Source organism: Haliotis rubra, unplaced genomic scaffold (genome assembly GCF_003918875.1).
Source record: "Haliotis rubra isolate DU_JTF1 unplaced genomic scaffold, ASM391887v1 Scf4, whole genome shotgun sequence".
NCBI lineage: Eukaryota > Metazoa > Mollusca > Gastropoda > Lepetellida > Haliotidae > Haliotis > Haliotis rubra.
In genome coordinates, this window is record NW_025767079.1 from 7,004,344 (window position 1) to 7,025,665 (window position 21,322).

A 21,322-nucleotide genomic window follows, 5' to 3' on the forward strand; every position below is an offset into this window, starting at 1 on the left:
ACTCGGGTGCATAAATTAGACACTTTTATCAGAAGCATATCGTATTTGTCGAAGGGGAAACGTCAGAGTTCTCTTTTTACCACCTGAAAACTGGTAGTATTTATGTCTGTGAGGGCAGTGTGGTGTGTACAGAGACCACACTGGTATATATTGAGAGCAATGGGGTATGGGAGGAACCAGTCAGCACATGATACAGGCGTTGGATCGGGAAGGGGATTTACAGGGAATAAGAACTTCATTGATATCTAATATCGCATTAGTGGCGTGTTTGTCTAAGGCTGCCAAACTGCAAGGTAAACTGATTTTTTGCTGACTGTAAACTGAGGCCAAATACTGTATTCATTCTCTAAAGGAGCATGGTAAGTACAGGTAAACAAACACCCTTTCCACCAGATCTCAAACACCAGACAAACACTTCCCTCAGATACCCCCACTTCAGGCAAACCCTTCACTCAGATGCAAAACACCAAACAAGCTCTTCCCTCAGATACCCCCACTTCAGGCAAACCCTTCACTCAGATGCAAAACACCAAACAAGCTCTTCCCTCAGATACCCCCACTTCAGGCAAACCCTTCACTCAGATGCAAAACTCCAAACAAGCTCTTCCCTCAGATACCCCCACTTCAGGCAAACCCTTCACTCAGATGCAAAACACCAAACAAGCTCTTCCCTCAGATACCCCACTTCAGGCAAACCCTTCACTCAGATGCAAAACACCAAACAAGCTCTTCCCTCAGATACCCCTTCACTCAGATGCAAAACACCAAACAAGCTCAGGCAAAACCCTTCACTCAGATGCAAAACTCCAAACAAGCTTTCCCTCAGATACCCCCACTTCAGGGCAAACCCTTCACTCAGATGCTCTTTCCCTCAGATACTCCAAAGGCAAACAAAACTCCCTCAGATACCCCACTTCAGGCAAACCCTTCACTCAGATGCAAAACTCCAAACAAGCTCTTCCCTCAGATACCCCACTTCAGGCAAACCTTCACTCAGATGCAAAACCCAAACAAGCTCTTCCCTCAGATACCCCACTTCAGGCAACCCTTCACTCAGATGCAAAACACCAAACAAGCTCTTCCCTCAGATACCCCACTTCAGGCAAACCCTTTACTCAGATGCAAAACTCCAAACAAGCTCTTCCCTCAGATACCCCCACTTCAGGCAAACCCTTCACTCAGATGCAAAACTCCAAACAAGCTCTTCCCTCAGATACCCCCACTTCAGGCAAACCCTTCACTCAGATGCAAAACACCAAACAAGCTCTTCCCTCAGATACCCCCACTTCAGGCAAACCCTTTACTCAGATGCAAAACTCCAAACAAGCTCTTCCCTCAGATACCCCCACTTCAGGCAAACCCTTCACTCAAATGCAAAACACCAAACAAGCTCTTCCCTCAGATACCCCCACTTCAGGCAAACCCTTCACTCAGATGCAAAACACCAAACAAGCTCTTCCCTCAGATACCCCCACTTCAGGCAAACCCTTCACTCAGCTGCAAAACTCCAAACAAGCTCTTCCCCCAGATACCCCCACTTCAGGCAAACCCTTCACTCAGATGCAAAACACCAAACAAGCTCAAACGTACCCCTGTCACATATCCTAAACAAACTCTTCCATCCCAGACACTCCTCCCCTAGATCCCGAACAACAAACTCTTCCCCGATACACCCACGCTCCAAGTTTACTCTTCCCAATAGTACACACTAACTCTCACGTTGGATCTTTGCACCGCAGTAGGCAACGTTTCCGATGGCAGCGCTACTTCATAAAACCGCAGACATGTTCAATATAATTGCCCCATTACAAGATAATTAAAACAGACTAATAACCGCATGTTTCCTAATGATCAGAACGACTGGAAGGATTTTAAAGGAGAATTCAACAATCTGTGTATTCAGCTGATGTGCTGTAAGATGAAAAAGAAACTGTAATATTTTTAATATGTACTCCGATATTTACAACGTTGGCATCCGGCCTCACTTAAGCAAGGCGGTTGTAGTTATAATTCCATAGCTTAACGTTTAATTAGCAAGTTATGGCATTTGCATATTTAACGTTTTTCTCCAGTAACATGAAATGTATTCTGACACTAATTAGCTGATGAGATATAGTGGAAAGCGACTGAGTCCTATCCACCTACACAAAAATCAACACGATTTAACGTGATGAAATATCAATCTGAGATAATCAAATAAAGCATTATTTAGTTCCATGTCCAGAGTTTCACGATTCCACTGTACTAATTCCCCCTGATATTGCTGGAATAAAATCCATATTCACTCACTCACTCACTCAATCACTCAATCAGAACCCATACACCCACTGACCCTCTCACTCACTCAATCACTTAAGACCATAGACAGACATACAGTCATATTTATTCAATAATGTGGGCCTAACGGCCTATAATACAATTGAAAGATACAATATTTTACAATGCCGCGTGCTATTTTCATGTATAATGTTTAAACAGATGTTTCCAAAACAGAGCAACTGATTTAACAACATTAGAATCTTTAGAGTGTAATACTTTTATCACGCTTTGTTCACATTGAGGCATGGTATTCAGCTGTGGCAAGTATTTTTGCCGAATTTCATTATATTTTGTACATTGCATAAAAACATGGTATTCATCTTCAATCGCTCCAAGATTTATACAGATACAACTAGTTATACCACTGTCTTTATGTCTCCTGTAAGTAACAATTCTAAAATTATGTAGGGATAAAATATAACATTCAGGCTCCAAAACTGCTTTCAGCTTACAGTAGTGCGTTAAATAATGCGAGTTGCAAATAGAATCATGCCAGGTTTGTTTGTACATGTCAATTAATCTTTCTCTAAACTTCAGTATAAACAAATTTGCATCACCAACATTTTGTAATATCCACAAATGAGAAACCTGTTCTAAACAAGATTGTTCTAATGTTGGACACCCAATTACATTTTCGATTTTCGTCTAAACTTTTAAGTAATACAACACATTGATATGGATACAGATTTACATTCATTTGCAACAACTTAATCCAATACTTAATACATCGTATTTGAGTTAATATCAACATATCATACCTACCAGTCTTACCAAGTATAGCCTTGTTGGGGGCAAACTGTCCCACCCTTAAATATCGTTTAAAGTATGTAGTTTGCACTTGCTCTATTAATAATAATAATAAGTCATCTTCTATAGCGCACAGTTTCCAAACACCAAGTGATTGCTCGCGGCGCTTAATCAGAATCTGATTCTTATTACCCCGGATAACCCAAGCTGCCTGTTAGGCGCTAGAAGGTTATAGTCACATTACTTTATCCCACCGGGTACCCATTTTCTGCTGGGTGAACAGAGGCAATTTGAACAAACTCCCTTGCCTAAGGTGAGACCACATGCATCACATGTGCTTCGTTGTGGGGCAGGACTGAAGTCCTAGAAACTCTCAAGAGTCAGGCTGCCAAACACGGTCACCCATTCAAGGATTGTCCGAGCTCGACATGATGATGATAATTATTGCCCCAAATTTCACTGGCGTACAATAAAAAACAGGAGCAATTTTCTTATCATACTCACTCACTCACTATCCTAAGTGATGGCATTTTGAAATCGATCAACGCAATTGGGATACGATGACCTGAATCAAACGAGGCACCCGATCCCTCATGTGGGTTGCTGAAGATCAATTGTAACCCGGATATTCACAGGTACTACCCGTTGTATGTGGAGGTCAGTCTCACACTGTCCAATTAAACAAGTATGTTTTGTTTGTTTGTTTGTTTTACTTGTTCAGCAATATTCAATCGGTCTGTAAATAATCGAATCTGAACCAGACAACCTAGTGATTAACATCATAAACATCGATCTACGAATCTGGGATCATCCACCAAGTCAGCCTGTTAGTCCCCTCTTCGGAAAACAAATATGAACACCCTTGGATATTTATTTGTCGAAAACATATCTGTATCGAAAATGCAATTCTTTGCGAGACATGCAATAAAACGCTAACTTTTTATGAAGGTAATTCCTGTTTACTCACTCCCACAAAAACAATGGCGCGTTTCATCGGCTTTATTTTACAGCTTCCGAACTCAAATATCATCTATATTTGTATATTATCTTGGTTTTATTGACGGAAGCACTAGGGATTCCTCGTGATGCCAAACTGCAGCGCACGTTGTTACTTACTGATTGTTTAAACATCTGGCACTTACATCAACTCACTTGTTCTGCTCACATGTTTTTGAAGTTGGACAAGTCCCAGATACTCGAGAGTCTGTTGGTTACATAGAACAATCCAGAACGAGGGATCGGGACCAAAACGCAAATAATGAAAGTGGCATGATGTGTAGGCAAGGCACTCCAACCACTGAGAACATCACCTGTCTGTATCGCGGGGGTTCTCAGATAAATCTTAAACTTTGGTCTACCGTCAGAAACACTTTAACCCTCCCTTATGTTACTTACACGCAAATGTAGCTCTTTGGTTGTTTGCTAAAAAATATGATATATTGTAAAGTGAACTGACCTAATAATGAGACATGAGAAATGAACTAAACTGAAAAACTGAATTATCTAAACATGTATGTCTTTGCTTATGAATTATTTTATATATACTCATGCCAAAAATGGTTGTCACCCCCTTCAATTTTTTTTATTGGAGAGAGGGTGGGGTTGGGGTGGGGGGTGACAACCATTACTGGCATGAGTATGTTTTTATATATTTATGGGTTTGATCGTTAATATGCTAGCATATAATAATTCAAATAATGATAAGATAAATATACTAATTTGGATGATTAAGAAAACAAACTACTGGCCGATGTCCAAGATCTATAATGTGAAGTAAGTACGTCTCGATGTAAATCTCATTGAATTTACGCCCTCATTGTTTGTGAAAGAATCTGCTAATGATGTGTGCCATGTCGAGGTGTCTATTATGAATGGGGTGTGTTTGGGTGACGGGTTCTGTTGCTAGGAACCTGTTCTAATTTTCGTTACCTGCGTTGAGAGCAGGTAGCAAAAATACAATATATGAAATGGAATAAATTTGATTATTTTTTCTTTGTTTGTAATATAAGTATTTATTTGCATACAGGTAATTATATATTATATAAAGAAAAGCATGCATAGGGAATGGTAGCGAAAGATATTCATATTTGGAGACCAACCAGTATGTTTGTGCTTCGTTGGAATAAGTTCATAAGTGTTATGTCCATTAAAGACACATTATTTGTGTATAATTTTGGATGGAGATAAAAGGACAAAATGGTTGACGACCAAGACAGAACTCCCGATGTATCGTATGACTGCTGAAATACGTAAGAGAAACAGAGGAGACCTTCATCGTTGTGATGATAGTGGGTGATCGATACTTGATAATGGGTGATCGATACTTTATAGTGGGTTACTTGGTAATGAAAATATTAGGCATAGAAACGTTATCAATTTCGACATTAGAAATTTTGTTTTCTTTATTAATAATTCATAACCTCAAAATTCGTATTTTTTAACCTGCCGTATTGTTCGCGTTTATTTACTGTAAGCCAGAAATTCAAAATGGCTACTTTTACTAAGCATGTATATCTACATAAATATTTTTCATGAAATTGAAGTTTCTTTTGCCAGTCAAGATCGCTATATCACTGTACGTACATTTTCCAATGGTGAATTTAATAACATATTTTACATTGATTGTCGGAAAGGGTTCGACGCATGCGCAGTGGAAACAATCAATCACTGAATGCTTCTGACGTGGATCTGTATTGATCAGATGACCTTCACATTCCTGTAGGTGAGGAAGTGATCTTCTTCCTCCCATCTGCTGATGCTATGATCAATGAACACAGCTGTGCATGTGGCATGTTCGCCAGAGTTACACTACGCCTATTTCAAGGGCTGTTGAACGCACACCATAACAAAGAACAGGTGCGGGATAATGAATACGATAGTTCTCCATTGAGATTTGGGAGCTGCGGTCATGGCGGTGGAGGGTGTTGAGCACGTGAAGGTTTCGGTGATTTATGGTCAGTTGGAACCAGCAGATCCTGCGGCAATGTGCACGATAAAGGTGCACGGATATATTCATTTCAAATGACAAGAAAGTTTTTTTGTGTGTTTCCTGAAACGTGTTAGGAAAATATTCTTGCTGATGACCCTTGAAATTCCCTTTGGTGTGTTTTGAGAAAATCCAGGCATTACAAATATTACATTACAACATATTATTCACGTTTCTTGTTATTCAGACAGGGATCGGATTAGCTTGGTAATAACGGATTAATATTTACATTCATTACTGGAACGCGTTCATCTCACTGTTCATGTAGATGCGTTTTACCAAAACACACCCAGCTATTCCTCAATCTTTCGAAGGTCTTGCGATAGAAGCTTGTTCTCCCTGTGGATAGAGAGAGTGTTTATAAAAGGCACATTAGGCAATATTCATAATATTCAAAATATAACATGTACAATAAAGCCTGTCTGGAAACAGATTCTGTTAACAGCAAAAGACAAAATGTCGGTAAAAAGCATATGAATGGGTTACTGAAGGTCAGACATGACTCCATGTGTTCGCACAAGCGATTGAAAAGATAAGTAATGGTCTCAGCCATTACACATAATCACCCTGATAATCCAACCCCTGCTGTGTTGGCCTCCATATAATCCAATCCCCTTTCTGTTGACTTCTGCATAATATAACCCAACCCCTGCTGTGTTGACCTCCAGATAATGCAAACCCCATTGTGATGGCCTCCAGATAATCCAAACACCATTGTGATGGCCTCCAGATACTCCAATCCCCATTGTGATGGCCTCCAGATAATCCGATCCAAACTGTGTTGACCTCCAGATAATCCAAACCCCATTGTGATGGCCTCCAGATAATCAAATCCCCATTGTGACGGCCTCCAGATAATCCGATCCCAATTGTGATGACCTCCAGATAATCCAATCCCCATTGTGATGGCCTCCAGATAATCCGATCCAAACTGTGTTGACCTCCAGATAATCCAAACCCCATTGTGATGGCCTCCAGATAATCCAATCCCCATTGTGACGGCCTCCAGATAATCCGATCCCAATTGTGATGACCTCCAGATAATCAAAACCCCATTGTGATGGCCTCCAGATAATCCGATCCCAATTGTGATGACCTCCAGATAATCCAAACCCCACTGTGTTGACCTCCAGATAATCCAAACCCCATTGTGATGGCCTCCAGATATTCCGATCCCAATTGTGATGGCCTCCAGTTAATCTAATTCGCATTGTGTTGACCTCCAGATAATCCAATTCCCATCGTGTTGGCCTCCAGCGTTAAGACTCAGTTATTGGGTACCTACTCTGTTCCCGGACTCACCACAAGGATTATGTTGGACATATCGGCACTGATGACGACAACTGACCACGAACGTCCGAATTGACTCTTTGAACGGCAATTAGCAGTGGTACACATAAAGTCGAGAATTTATGGATGTCAACATCTTTATTTTGAGGAACACGACTTTTCGGAGTATTTTCTTACACCTTCAAAATGAGTTGACATTGGTAAATTCTCGCCTTCCTAAATGACGTTATCCATAGATAAAATGCAAATTCAACATCTATTCCTTGCATAGTTCAAGCCAATAACATTCCATTCCATTTAGATGCCTCTCTGAAAGCATGCAAGTACACGCGGTGATAAACCTAATCTTCCCTTCAGTCACATCGTTGTCATCGTGCGGTCGCAACTATCGGCTTTATCAAGAGAAGCACATTTCCCCATGTCATACAATGACATTAATAGCGCCTTACGTGCAGGAATGAATGAGAGGACTATCAACTCAGAGGACTGATAACTATATCACGATCATAATAAACCCTTGTTTCGTTATGAGTTTCGTGAGAGGAAACATTCTCTGCTCCGACTACGAAGACAGGGACTATTTTTTAATTTTGAATTATTACGTGTGTCAAGGCACTGATTTCCTTGACGTGATTACAGAAGAAATCTTTAAACACCAAAGGGGCTGAACGTAAATATTTTCCAAAATTAGAAAATATCTTTCCAGATGCAGTGGTATGATTTGCAGAAGATGAAGCACACTCTTAGTGATGTTGAGAATGATGACGTTGTATTTTCTCCTGTTATGTGTGCTTCTTATTTATCCGTCACGTCAGAATGTTTAATCGTTCCATTTTAAAGAACATTAGTGTGAAAGTTAAGTTACCATGTTAACAGAGCGATCTCTGGAAACGTAATTAACTCCATGAAAACAGTGATGTAACGAATTTGAACGAATCCACCTGTCCTTATGTGCGTGAGTTAAAAATTGTTGGCTCAAGGGTTACTTTACATTAGTACATGGTGAACTGACGTAAAAGCACAGAGTAATGAGCGTCGGTTTTATTGCTGAGCAAAAACAGAGCAGTCCTTACAGCAGACATGGGTACTGGAGGCGTAGTCAGGAGTTCTGACTTCACAGATAGTAAGGAATGTAAACAAATAGTGCCTGTAAGTCTCGCGAGGAGCTACTTCCGGTACTAAGCTGGTTCCCGGCTCCGTTTGCGCGCGCCAACTTGCGATATGCGAGATAAAGCCCAGCTTACTTCCGGTGCCATATATCCGGTGACAAGCGTATATTCAAGAAACCAGTTCTTGTTCCAAAGTGCGCAACCCCAAAATATGACTTTACCAGACCGGACCAAATGTACAAGCATGCTTGGCTGTCACAGCTGTTGACAGTCGTAATAGTTGGCTAATTTGGGGATGGTTAGATCGGAAATTTGCTATTCCTGCAAGGATTATCGGTTCCTTACTGTCAACTGACAACCATGAGACCAAGGTATTAAACGTTGTTTGAAACCGGAAGTACTAAGGTCTCGCGAAGTGCCGTGACCTATAGCTAATGGAAAGAAGAACTGATTTAAAGTGGACAGTATAAAGGGTACCGACGTTTTAGAAGATAGTGAGGAATACTGACGTGTGAAGACTGTGAAGAGTACTGACGTTTTTGGTGATTGTAAAGGGTATTGGCGTTTTGGGAAATTGAGAAAAGTCATCACGTTGTAGGGGATTTTAACGAACACGGGCGTTGAAGGAGATAATTTGGAGTGCTGGCATTGAAGGAGATTGTAAGGAGTGCTGGCTTTGTAGGAGAATGATAGGAGAGTTGGCTTTGTCGGAGATTTCAAGGAGTGCTGGCTTTGAAGGAGATTGAAATGAGTGCTGGCTTTGAAGGAGATTGTAATGAGTGCTGGCTTTGGAGGAGATTGTAATGAGTGCTTGCGTTGCAGAGTATTGTAATGAGTGCTGGCTTTGAAGGAGATTATAATGAGTGCTGGCTTTGGAGGGGATTGTAATGAGTGCTGGCGTTGCAGGGTATTGTAATGAGTGCTGGCTTTGTCGGAGATTGTAAGGAGTGCTGACGTTGAAGGAGGTTGTAAGGAGTGCTGGCGTTTTAGGAGATTGTAATGAGTGCTGGCTTTGTAGGAGATTGTAATGAGTGCTGGCTTTGAAGGAGATTGTAATGAGTGCCGGCTTTGAAGGAGGTAGTATGGAGGGCTGATTTTCCAGGAGATTGTAATGAGTGCTGGCTTTGAAGGAGATTGTAATGAGTGCTGGCTTTGAAGGAGATTGTAATGAGTGCTGGCTTTGTAGGAGATTGTAAGGAGTGCTGGCTTTGAAGGAGATTGTGCTGACTTGAGTGAGTGAGTGAGTGTGGTGTTACGCCGCTCTTAGGAATATTCTAGCAATATCACGGCGGGGAACGCCAGAAATGGACTTCACAGATTGTACCCATTTGAGGAATCGAACCCTGGTCTTCGGTGTGACGAGCGAACGCTTTAACCACTAGGCTACCCCCACCGCCCCGTGGGAAATTGTAAGTAGTGTTGACGTTATAAAAGGTTGTAAGGAGATTGTTTATGAGGACAGTAAGGGCAACAAATTTTGGTATCAAATAATACATGGTCTGTCGGCGCGGTGCATGATACCTTCGCCCAGTATGTATACACTTAGGTCTTGCTACAGTTATCAACAATTATTGACATGTCCCTTTAGATTTACATGTAATGTACATGAGTGAGTGGATGAGTGAGTTGAAGTGAAAGCCACTTTAGAAGATAATGCAGTTATATATGGGTCTGTTGGCGTGATGTGTGGACAAAGAAAGCCCGAAGTGATGCAGGTATCAAACCTTTGCCACTTTGTTCAAGCCCAATAGTACGGGTATGGTGCTTACATGCATAGAAACATAAGCAGGTCGAACGGTTGAAAGATCGAGAGAAAACTGCTCGGACCAAGCAATCTATGAGTTCTCAATTGAACTCAAACAAGATCCACATTTTGGCTTCTCACACTTTCAGCTTCCCGAGACCTGAACACAATATAATCGGGTTAGCATGTAAAACCCAGGAGAGGATTAGGGACATGTAGAATAACTTAATTCAGTAGCAAATAACGCTTAGTGGTGTATCAACGTGACCTTGACCTTCACAACATTTGCCCTCAAACAGCATCACTGGGATATGTTAAGAGGTTATTACATGACAGTGTTCCTTTCGCCAGCCATATCAGCCTCCGGCCCTCGGGCTGATATGACTGGCGAAACGGAAACTGTCATATCATAGCCTTTTCATCATATACCACTTCAAGGGACGTAACACTAAAGTAAACTAGGCTCCGTCCATTGAAGTTTTGAACCTTTGCGTGCATTCATTCCGCACCAGTTTAGTAGCCGGGCAATACGACTGATGTGGCTGATAAGTATTTTCAGCCCGGGTGGTTAATATAGGCATATGCCGAAAGCCAGTATTGCATGTGCAAAATGGTCCATATTCTTCATAGGTATATGATAAGTATAACCACTTTCACATGTAAGTGTTCAGCAATAGCCAGTTATCATATTAGATGTAGTTTGTTTCCCAGAATGAATGAAGATTGTTCATTTCGAAACTATTTCACAAGGGAACTCTATCCAGTTCAGATTGTTGAACTCGCTCAAAAACTAAGGTATTGAGTGTAATCTGTATTCTAATATGGACATCACGAAAATGTCGTTTCACCAGAAAACATAACCTTTGGCTAACGAGTGTATTACAAAAGTAGATTCTCTCATTTTCTTTATTAGGTTTCAGGGATATATTTAGTTGTAATGATTCCGACACACCTTTAGACTGAAACGAGTTGGAAGTATTTCCATCTATCATACTTTTGTAAGATGAAGCACTTGTCCTCCATTAGATCGCTCTCACACCGATGTCAGGTGGAGTTCAAGATTCTGCGACGCTCACGTTTCGGATGCTGATTTCGTTCAGTGTTTTGTTTTCAAGACCAGTGTTTTGTTGCAGGGTGCTGATGACGTTGTGACGGAGCTGACATGAGCTGCTTCTCAGTATTCCGCGCCATCACTGTACGTCTGCTCTTCTCAAGTCACGGAGCCATTTCAATATGGCGGTTGTACGTGGTGACGAAGGACCAGCGTTTTTGGTACCTTGCGTGTGCGCTTGGTCTGCTTCTACTGGAAATGACCGTCACCCTCGGCAAGAAGGGAGGCAAGGAGTGGAAATGGTAAGTTCAGTATATATCAATATTGTCATATCCTGTTATTTGTGAACTGTGTTGTCCTTCAATGACTCATTTTCTATTTAGTACGTGCACGTGTGACTTAATGTTTATGCTAACAGCGTAACAAAAATGAGCTGTAACGCGAAAAAAAAATTCCCCAAAAGTAGCCGTGCGTACATCTGACTGCCCTACAGAACCAATTTTTGTTCTTAGGACAAAACAATGTCGTTGTGTTTTTGTATGATACATGTATACAATTATTCTTTGTGAGCCCTGTTTTAATAATTTTTATATTGCCATCTTATTCGCCTTGATTTCAAACCTTGACTTGTGATAAAATTGTATTATTGATGAAGGCGGCGTTACAACGGACCAACTCACTCTCTCGCTTCTCCAGGTTCTGCCCGAGTGTTCTCATCTATCTGATGTGTGTGGTTCCTGCCATCTGGTTCCTGGAACTGAACGAGATGGAGAGGCGGATCCAGTTCCTAGCAGCAAACAACGGCACCATCATGCCGCAGAATGAGTCCATGGAAGAGATGAGCACTACCCTTGGCAGTGCATTTGGTGTGAGTACAAGACTGGGTTCACAGCATGCTTTCCGCAGCAACACTTGGAGGAAACACTTTGTTTTGTACCTACTAGGCTCTCACGATTCTCGAAGTAAACGCAGTTATAATATTATTAAAACATATGTGCACATCTAAATGCGTTTGTAGCGCCTTCTGAAACCGAGAAAAGATTTTTCGAAAGAAGTATTAAATCACGACAAACACACACACGCATGTCTAAAGAAAACACCCGTGCACCAATACATATACACACATATCCACTCACACGGACACACACCCACACACACACACACAGACACAGACACACACTAAGTAGCAAGCAATCACACACACGCGTGCGCACATACCACACAGACACACACGCAGACACTGACACATGGGTAAACATAATGATGGCCCTTCTGGCTGTTGTGCAAAACAATGCACATGTGAACTGATGCTCCGAGATTACCCCCACTTCATCTCCCAATACTTCTAAACAGTAAAGTGATAGGTTTGTAAAGACAGCGATTTCAAACTGAACTTTACATGTATCATTAGCGCCTCGATTCTCTTGACAAACGCTGTACGTCTTTCAAGGGGTCCATCCAAAATGCATGGAGAAGTTTCTTGATCTACCAACGAAGGATACTTCTTATTTTATATATATGACATGTACTTTGATATGTTTTAGTATCTTTTCCAAATACTAATTCTGAAAATGTAAATCAAATGATGGTATTCTTAATTCTATTTACCTTTTAATTAATCAAACATTTTTTCAAAAAATTGTATAAACAATCAACTTTCTTTTGTTTAGGTGCAATAGGTATATTTCAAGCAATTTTTCCATGTGGTTGCAAGTAGCGTTTCCAGAAGGGTCATTTTACCTTCAACGGTAATTTTCCTATCCAGACACGCTGATGCAGGGAGATATTCCTATAACAGCACTTGATGGTGCTCTGGCTGTCAAAGATACACTTAAAATCCCCTTTACAAAAGAGAAGTAACTAAACACGGCGATTAGGGTAAATGTGAGCAATGTTAAACGTGATGGAGTCTGGCAGAGAACAGTTCTGACGTGGTGGTTATGAAGCCGGATGCGTGTTATACCCCTCTTCGGGACAAGGTAGTGATGTACGTGTCTTAAACGGGCACTTAAACGGGCACTTAAACAGCCATAAAGCGATACTGTGTACACACATAACGACGGGAAATATATTCTATGTATAGAGCTGCCTTGACCGTTAGCAGCATGGCGTGTCTGAAACCATATGTGAATGAGTATGGTTTTAAGGTATTTTTAATTCCAGTAATACATCTGCAGCTGACAGCAGAAACGGGCTTCACACATCGTGGGAATAAATCCGAACCTTTGGTGTGACGAGCAAACGCATAAACCACTGGACCACCCAACCTCCTAGAATATACATGTTTGACATCGTTTTTAAATCGTCTTTTTGCCAATGGGTAGTATAGCGGTTAAAGCGTTGGCTCGTCACGCGGAACACCCGGGTTCGATTCCCCACATGGGTACAATGTGTGAAGCCGATTTCTGGTGTCCCCCCGTGATATTGCTGGAATATTGCTGAAAACGGCGTAAAACCATGCTCACATAAATCGTCTAGGATCCGTTTTTGTATGTGTGGCTCCGATGCATTGGAAATCGAATGCCCGAGCTGACGTCATAAACATATGACGTCATCTCCTTTATGAGGTGATCTTTTAAGAACATTGCCTCGGAGAAAACTACAGTTACATGCCAAAAGAATCAATGGTTCCTCACTCACCTAATTACGTCAGTGCAATGATGATGACTATCAGCTCTGAAGTAAAGTGTAAAGTGAAAACAAATTCAACCTGGCATTCACAAAGGAGGATGCCTTTATTTTTATATGTTTCGTTATGAAACCTTTATTATTGTTAATATGTGGTCTGGTAATCATTCCTAGATAGTATCAGCTTGGCATTTACTGGTGGAATCAACTTCCGTGCTAAAAGCAGGTGTCTCGTGTAAAGTTCTTATGTATAAATATATGTTTCCGTTTATGATGTACACTAGTATGTGTATGTGCCTGTGCATTGTTTCTATTAATATATATTATACACTTTACTAGTTCTGGCATATATAATTATTTACAACTAGTCCTTGTAATAACTTTACTAGTTATCGTCTCTATAATTCTACACATCTTGAGCACTTATTGTCTATATAATTCCACACAACGTCGCTGGTTCTCGCATATACAATTCGGCACAACTTCACTAGTTCCGTAAAAGACATCACAAGTTATCGTCCATATCACTCTACATAATTCCTCTAATTCCGTCTGTATAATTCTTTACAACCTCACTAGTTCTCGTATACACAATTAAACACAGCTTCACTATCTCTTGAACATTCAGTTGTAAACAACTTCTCTAGTTCTCGAATATATAGACAAAAATGATACACAACTTCACAAGTTGTCGTATGTACAATTATAAAACGCCTCCCTAGTTTTCATGTAAATAAATATGAAAAGCTTCACTCATTCTCGTGTACAAAATTATAACAAGCTTCACTACTTGTTATTGTCTGTTGTTTCTTTTATTTCGCTAACACCTGATGTCATCAATATTTCATAGTGATTCATAAACACATGCCCTGTCATCGTATTGCATGGTGACAATCACTGGTTTGTCTGGTCTGGACTCGATAATTTTACAAACAATATTGGACATCTGTAATATAGACTTGCACAAGTCTCTAAGGTAAAAGTTCATAGTCTAAATAATAATTTCTTGAAAAATAACAAATAACACACTGGGGTCGTGTACTGTCGGCTTATCTAGACTTGCCTCTTTGGAGGAATGTATTACTCTACATCCATGGGCTCAGCATTCAGAACAGCGTAAAACTAAACTCACTCACTCACTACACCCCAGAACATCTGCATATGAGTCAGTTTTATAAAAAGACCTGACGTCTTATCTGCAACACCTGGCAGAGTCAGACAGTGTTAGACAGTGTTAGCTGCAACAGCTGCATCAGTTCATCCCACGCCATGGGATGCCATGTTATCTTGACAGACACTACAACTTTTTTGTAGCTCATTAATTTGCCGCTGGAGGCCAGGGGATTGCTTGTCCACAGCACAACTGAAGCGCTACATGCTTGTTCCGGGTTTTTCAACAGAAAAATCAAATCTGCGCTTGGTATTGTACAGGGATCTCTTCCCATTCCCTCTGAATTATTATGTTTGTTTGAAACTCGATTAGATAAATTATTTCATGCTTAAATATGTTCACTGTCAGCTCCTTGACATTGAAGTGACAGACTGTGCCGGCATGTGACATATACTGACCCAATCGCATCTCAGTGGCAGTGCACAGGCAGAAGAAAATATTGAAACCAAGATACATTCCAAAAGAAGCACAAGCATAACTGAATAATGAATATTGTACGAACAAACGGGAAATCTCCTGCACCAGTCCACTAAAGTATGGAATATGTCTAACTGAATATATTTCACCCTTCAGTACCTCACATTAGGTGAAACGGTACGCTCTTACCAAGGTACTGTACGTATTGCGGTACAAGGCCTTCGGTTCGGTCCATTTCGGTTAAGTATATGAGATATGATCATAATGCAGAAAATTGAATTGACAAGAACCAAACCTTACAGAATTGCATAGATTTTGACAAAATGATTCGAATTCTAGTCATTTTAGAAAAAGTTTGAAAAAGTTAATAAAATACGGTACGAAAATCGAAAATACCGATTTTTTGCGTTGCATCACGGTATACCGAACAGAAGGCAAAATACCTCGGTTCCATGAATACCGCGGTATACCGTTTAACCCCTATCTCACATCAGTAAATTGCCTGACGAAGTGACCAGCTCGGAAACTACCTGCTTCCAATGACATCCCAACATTATTATTTTATCGTTCTTCTCATCCGCATATAATGATATGAACACTATTTCTTCCGCAGTGAATGGCAGCAACACAGTGAGTCAGACAATGCTTCGTATTGTTTTACATCGTCCACAGTCCATCAGGTCAATAAACTGACATAAACACCGCAAGAACATCAATTCCCTTTTAACCACCTACAATTACAACACCGGGAAATATTGCAAGGTTTATAAATATCATATTCTTCATGCATAAATGATATACAATTTTCCCTCATAACACAAACACATTAATAACCATAACAGATGGCCATTAACGTGTTCCCCTCAGCGGGGAACGAAATGGGTAAATGACGTTAATATGAAGTTCAAAGATGGGCATCAGAGAATCCAAAGCCATAAAGTTATAGGGCAACTCAGTTACTGCATGAAATATTGCTTAAACAGTGACAGTTGTCGTAATCAAGATCTAGTGGCACGTTAGCGTGCGATGAAGTCATCGTGGTATGCGAGATTCGATATAAACAGAATAGGATAGAGTGAAAAAATCCAGCCCGCCTCGCATTTTTCATTTGTTCAAAGAAGCTAAGTGTGAATAGGTGTGCTTCGTGGATAGGTTCATCGCAAAAATAACGAGATAAGGCCTCTGTGATTTGCATTATCTCAGCAGCAGATAGAGGTTAATGAGACTTTAAGGCGTCGGCCAAAAATTAGGACGTTGAAATTTGAGACGACAACTGTAATGTTTTTGTTTTATTTTCATGTTTTATGGGGTGATGTAGTGCGCGACTTCAAGATAAGGGTTGTATTCTTTTGGTACCTCCGTACATTTAGAGGATTTTATTGATCGTTTTTTTTATATTAGAATAGTTTCTCTAAGAAGGGAAATACTTCATTCGTCATGTTTGGAAACAAGTGCAAATTGGGTTGGCACAAGGTCTGGTACTACCTGTGTCATCTTTGATGAAACCTGTGGGATTTAAGGCCCCTGCAAACTATGCTGACAGGTTTTGGAGAAACGTTGTGTTATACAAAAAACAAGAAGTTGCCATCCATATACTCGTCTTATATATTCACCAACTTCTAAATGCCTCTCAAGAATTTCAGTCAGGTTTGGAGAGTTGGCTAGGGGTGGCCAGACTTGGAGATTTGGTTTCATGCATGACGTCATTCCCCAACGTCGCCGTTCGCTGCTCATAATATCAATCACATGATTTTTCAGGGATTTTTCAAACAAACACACGTTCTTAGAAATTCAATAACGTTCATATAACATTTCATTTCACGAATTAATAACGCCATGAGGCCTTTGTAATGAGTGTGGACAGCAATAATTATTGTTCCCAACTGCAGCAACAGATGGATTGAACGATCTTCCACTGGAACATCTACCATCTCTACATCTTTCACTGTCTTCCTCCTCCTCCTCCTCGAAATCGTAACATTATTTTTAACTAACTCGCATCTCTGTTCCTTACAGTTCAGGTTCGAGATCCGCATCCCCATCCTGATGACGTCGGACGAGTGGATCAGGACCCTAGAGCAGCTTCTGCTGCTGATCCTCATCCTAGGACGGTGGATCCTGCCCAAAGGGAAGCTGACTCACGACCAGCTGTCGCAGCTGCTCCTCGTGTACATAGGCACAGCTGCTGACATCGTCGAGTTCTTTGATGCTTTTAAAGAGGAAGTGGTGTGTATTTACCCTTCGTGCGGTTTGCATATTAACTGTATAAACACACTCAATGAACCACGAGTCACTGTGTTAGTTTTGACTCATGTAATTAATCAATCTTGGACCTCCTTGAAACACAGGTTACTACGAGGGAGTATTGTGTTTCGCAGGTTTTAGTAATGTTACAACAATATGACGGCGGATAACACCGGAAATGGGCTTGATATTCATGGAACATAGGTGTCCTATTATGCAAGTGACTTTGTTCGAAAATTGTTCAGTCAGTCAGTCAGTCAGTTCGGGTAACACATTTTTCTGCAAACTTCTATTTTGTTTTTCAATAATTCAGAACCATGAAAGCACTTGTTAGTTGCTCCTGCCCACAGAACGATATGGGCTCATTCGTATATCGGAACCGATTTTGTAAAAATTAAACCATTTGTATCGACAAACTTGTATTTCCACAATTATGTGTAATGTTGAACTGTTTCTATTTCAGGTGCGCTACAACAAACTCCTGTGTATGATAATTCTTGGGATCTGGACTTTGAGTTTGCTTCAGTTCACGTTAGTTCTCACAGCGTCGAGAGTTCGGCGAGATCAGTCTGGGCTGGCCACAGAACATCCCCCAGTGAAGAAGGTGGGTTGTTGTTCCGCCGACGTGTATGGCATTGTGATCTCAATCCTCCTCCAAGATGTTCCCTTCCTGGTTCTCAGGATGCTGCTCATTTTCCGCTACGGTGTCCTTAGCTACACGAACATGTTCTTCACGTCCAAAAACACTATTGTGATTGTACTTCTGATATACCGTCTGGTCGTGGTTCAGGTTGAGAAATCACAGAATGGTCGTATCAAGAGGCTCAAACAACATCGGTACCCTTACGACTTTCAGAGCAAGCGTTTGGTTGATTCTATGTCATTGACCGACAGCATCAGCACATCCTGCAGCAGTTACTATGACAGCAAATCCAGACTGGTTGGGAGCTCCAGCATTCACAGCAATGGCTGGTTGGATACTCCAAGGTCTCAGCTGAGACGGAAAGAAAAGCAACGGTTAGCAAGAACCTACACTCTGGAAGATTTGAACACGGATATTTAGCCTTCAGTGAAACACCGATACCGGGACACTGATAATCAGGGAGCCCCGAATGGTTGATATCGGGAGCATCTGTCTAAAACAGCCTACCGCAGATTCGTTGACACGGGAATGTGTTACTCCGAACGATTTGTTCTGGAAGGAGATGCCCAGTATTAACGGGGTCGCTGTGATTTTTATCTTTGTGTTGTGTTCATTATGAGACATTTCATCGTGGTTGTTCTCCCGGAAATTTGAAGATATCGTATTTTTTACCATTATTCTGTTACAGGAATCTGACTGAGCTACTCCTTCGTGCTTGGAAATCATTTGGCATTGTCCAAATACCATCGTCCAATTCAACTGCCTATGAATATGTATATGTTAATATTTGTTTGTTGGAAGAGGGATCAGTTCATCTGATTCTGACACCCCGGTCAATAATAGGCTACGGGTACCAATCGGATGTTTCTTCGGACGGCTTAAGAGAATCAACTGAAAGAGGATAATGGAATTCTACAAATCTGATGCTGTGTTTGTTCCAAGTTTGGCATATCGGATTATATGTACCCAAAGACTATTGTTCCTGGAAGACTATTGCATGGCTTCTGTGTGTCTGTATTTCTGCTTGAGTCTCTCTAGATGGCCCGGATGGCAACTAGCGTATGAGGATAGGACAAGTTTGCCCTATACGTGATACACGTCAGACCATTCACTGCACAGTAGAAGTACATTGTTTACAAGTATTGGTGTAGGACTGACCCTTCTCATGTATTATCAGAGATGTTTAAGGACAGCCGTTATAAATATGTGCAAACATGTCTGAAGAGAGGCTGAGTCTCATCCTCCTTTCAGTAGTCTTTTTCACTAGTTTTGTAAGTGAAAACCCGGTTGTTGACATGACATGATAATTAATTGTTTTCAGATGTAAGGACGATTTAACATTTAAAATACCTCTCCTTGCACATCTTAAAAACTGATGTGTTTTCGAAATGGTTCACTTCCCAAATCTTCAATGACATTTGTTCCAGTAAACTATATCAAAATGAAACCTGGATTGTTTCTATTCAAATGAAAATGATAAGTTGTGATTGCACGGTTATTTTGAGATTGTTCTCAAACCATTCGCTTGATTCTGTTGTTGTGATAGACTTTACTTGTACGTGTATTGTGGGTCTGTTATCGTTTTGTCTGGAGTCATTGTTCAGGTGCCATATCATCATAATATCATGGGCATCATGTTTGTACCATGCGTATACAATGTGTGTACCATGCTTGTACCTACATTCTTGTGTGTGTGCATCACGCATTGTGTGTACATGACGCATTATGTGTCTGCCTACACATTATGCGTGTACATGACGCATTATGTGTCTGCCTACGCATTATACGTGTACATCACGCATTATGTGTGTATATCACGCGTTATGTGTGTCCATCACGCATTGAGTGTCTACCAACGCATTATGTGTGTACATCATGCATTGTGTGTGTACATCAAGCATCACGTGTGTCCATCACGCATTGTGTGTATACCAACGCATTATGTGTGTACATCACGCATTATGTGTGTCTACCTACCCGTTATGTGTGTATATCACGCATTACGTGTGTGGTTCACGCGTTGTGTGTACGTCACGCAGTTTGTGTGTACATCAAACATCACATGTGTCCCTCACGCATTGTGAGTGAAACATCAATCCTCATATATGTACATAATGCATCATGTATCCTGACATGGATTATGTGTGCATGATCATACATGTACCATGCGTATCATATCTGTTTGTACCGTTGTGCAGTTGTGTCTTCAGGGTTGTCATTACCGTATTCCTTCTGTGTATAACTCGTTGCTTACATCATTCCCCAACTTGCGACACTGCTACTACTGATACTGCTACTACCTTTGGTAGTTTTATTTTATATTTGTATGAATGGTGAGCAAATTTATCTCTCGGAAAATTGAAATGCTTCGTGAGATTATTTGTATAATTTGAACAGTTTTCTGTGTGTCATAACTTTTAGAATACTTATGAAAACGTGTCCCAGAATATTTCATAAAATAACACACACATACTATTTGGTATTGTGTCATACGTGTCCTTACATTTGCAGGGAAAATATTTTAGAAATAAAACTTCAATTAACGGATTATGTTTCATGCTATACGTCTTGTTTTTCATTTCTGAAGATAACACACAGATTAGAATATACAACCCCCAGCCCATGTCGGTCCATATTCGCAGCATGATAGTCTTCATAATGCAGGCCAGATCTTACATTTGTATGATCCCAAAGTCAAAAAATCCAGTAGGTAAAGGCCAAGGTCAGAAGACTGTACTGACCCCTTAAGTATGTCCACCATTGCCCAGAAGAGAGTGAGTGAGTATGGTTTTACGCCGCTTTTAGCAATAATCCAGCAATATCACGGCGGGGGACACCAGAAATTGACATTGTACCTATGTGGAGAATCGAACCCGGGTTTTCGGCGTGACGAGTAGTTAACCACAAGGCTACCCAAACGTACCCCACTGCCCTGAATCTGATAGCCATAACGTTTGTTAAGGTTTTGCATGA

General features: G+C 40.8%; 1 protein-coding gene across 1 annotated transcript in view; it reads left to right on the plus strand.

Annotated features, from left to right (window-relative positions):
* The window catches only part of LOC124287286 (transmembrane protein 26-like), a 47,838-nt gene extending 26,929 nt beyond the window's left edge, over positions 1-20,909 (plus strand). The window contains exons 2-5 of the mRNA XM_046723785.1: positions 11,329-11,548; positions 11,943-12,114; positions 17,479-17,688; positions 18,170-20,909. Of these exons, the coding sequence (XP_046579741.1) occupies positions 11,358-11,548; positions 11,943-12,114; positions 17,479-17,688; positions 18,170-18,769 (1,173 nt within the window). The 5' untranslated portion in view covers positions 11,329-11,357 and the 3' untranslated portion in view covers positions 18,770-20,909. The remainder of the gene's footprint in view (positions 1-11,328; positions 11,549-11,942; positions 12,115-17,478; positions 17,689-18,169) is intronic.
* Positions 20,910-21,322: the final 413 nt, after the last annotated feature.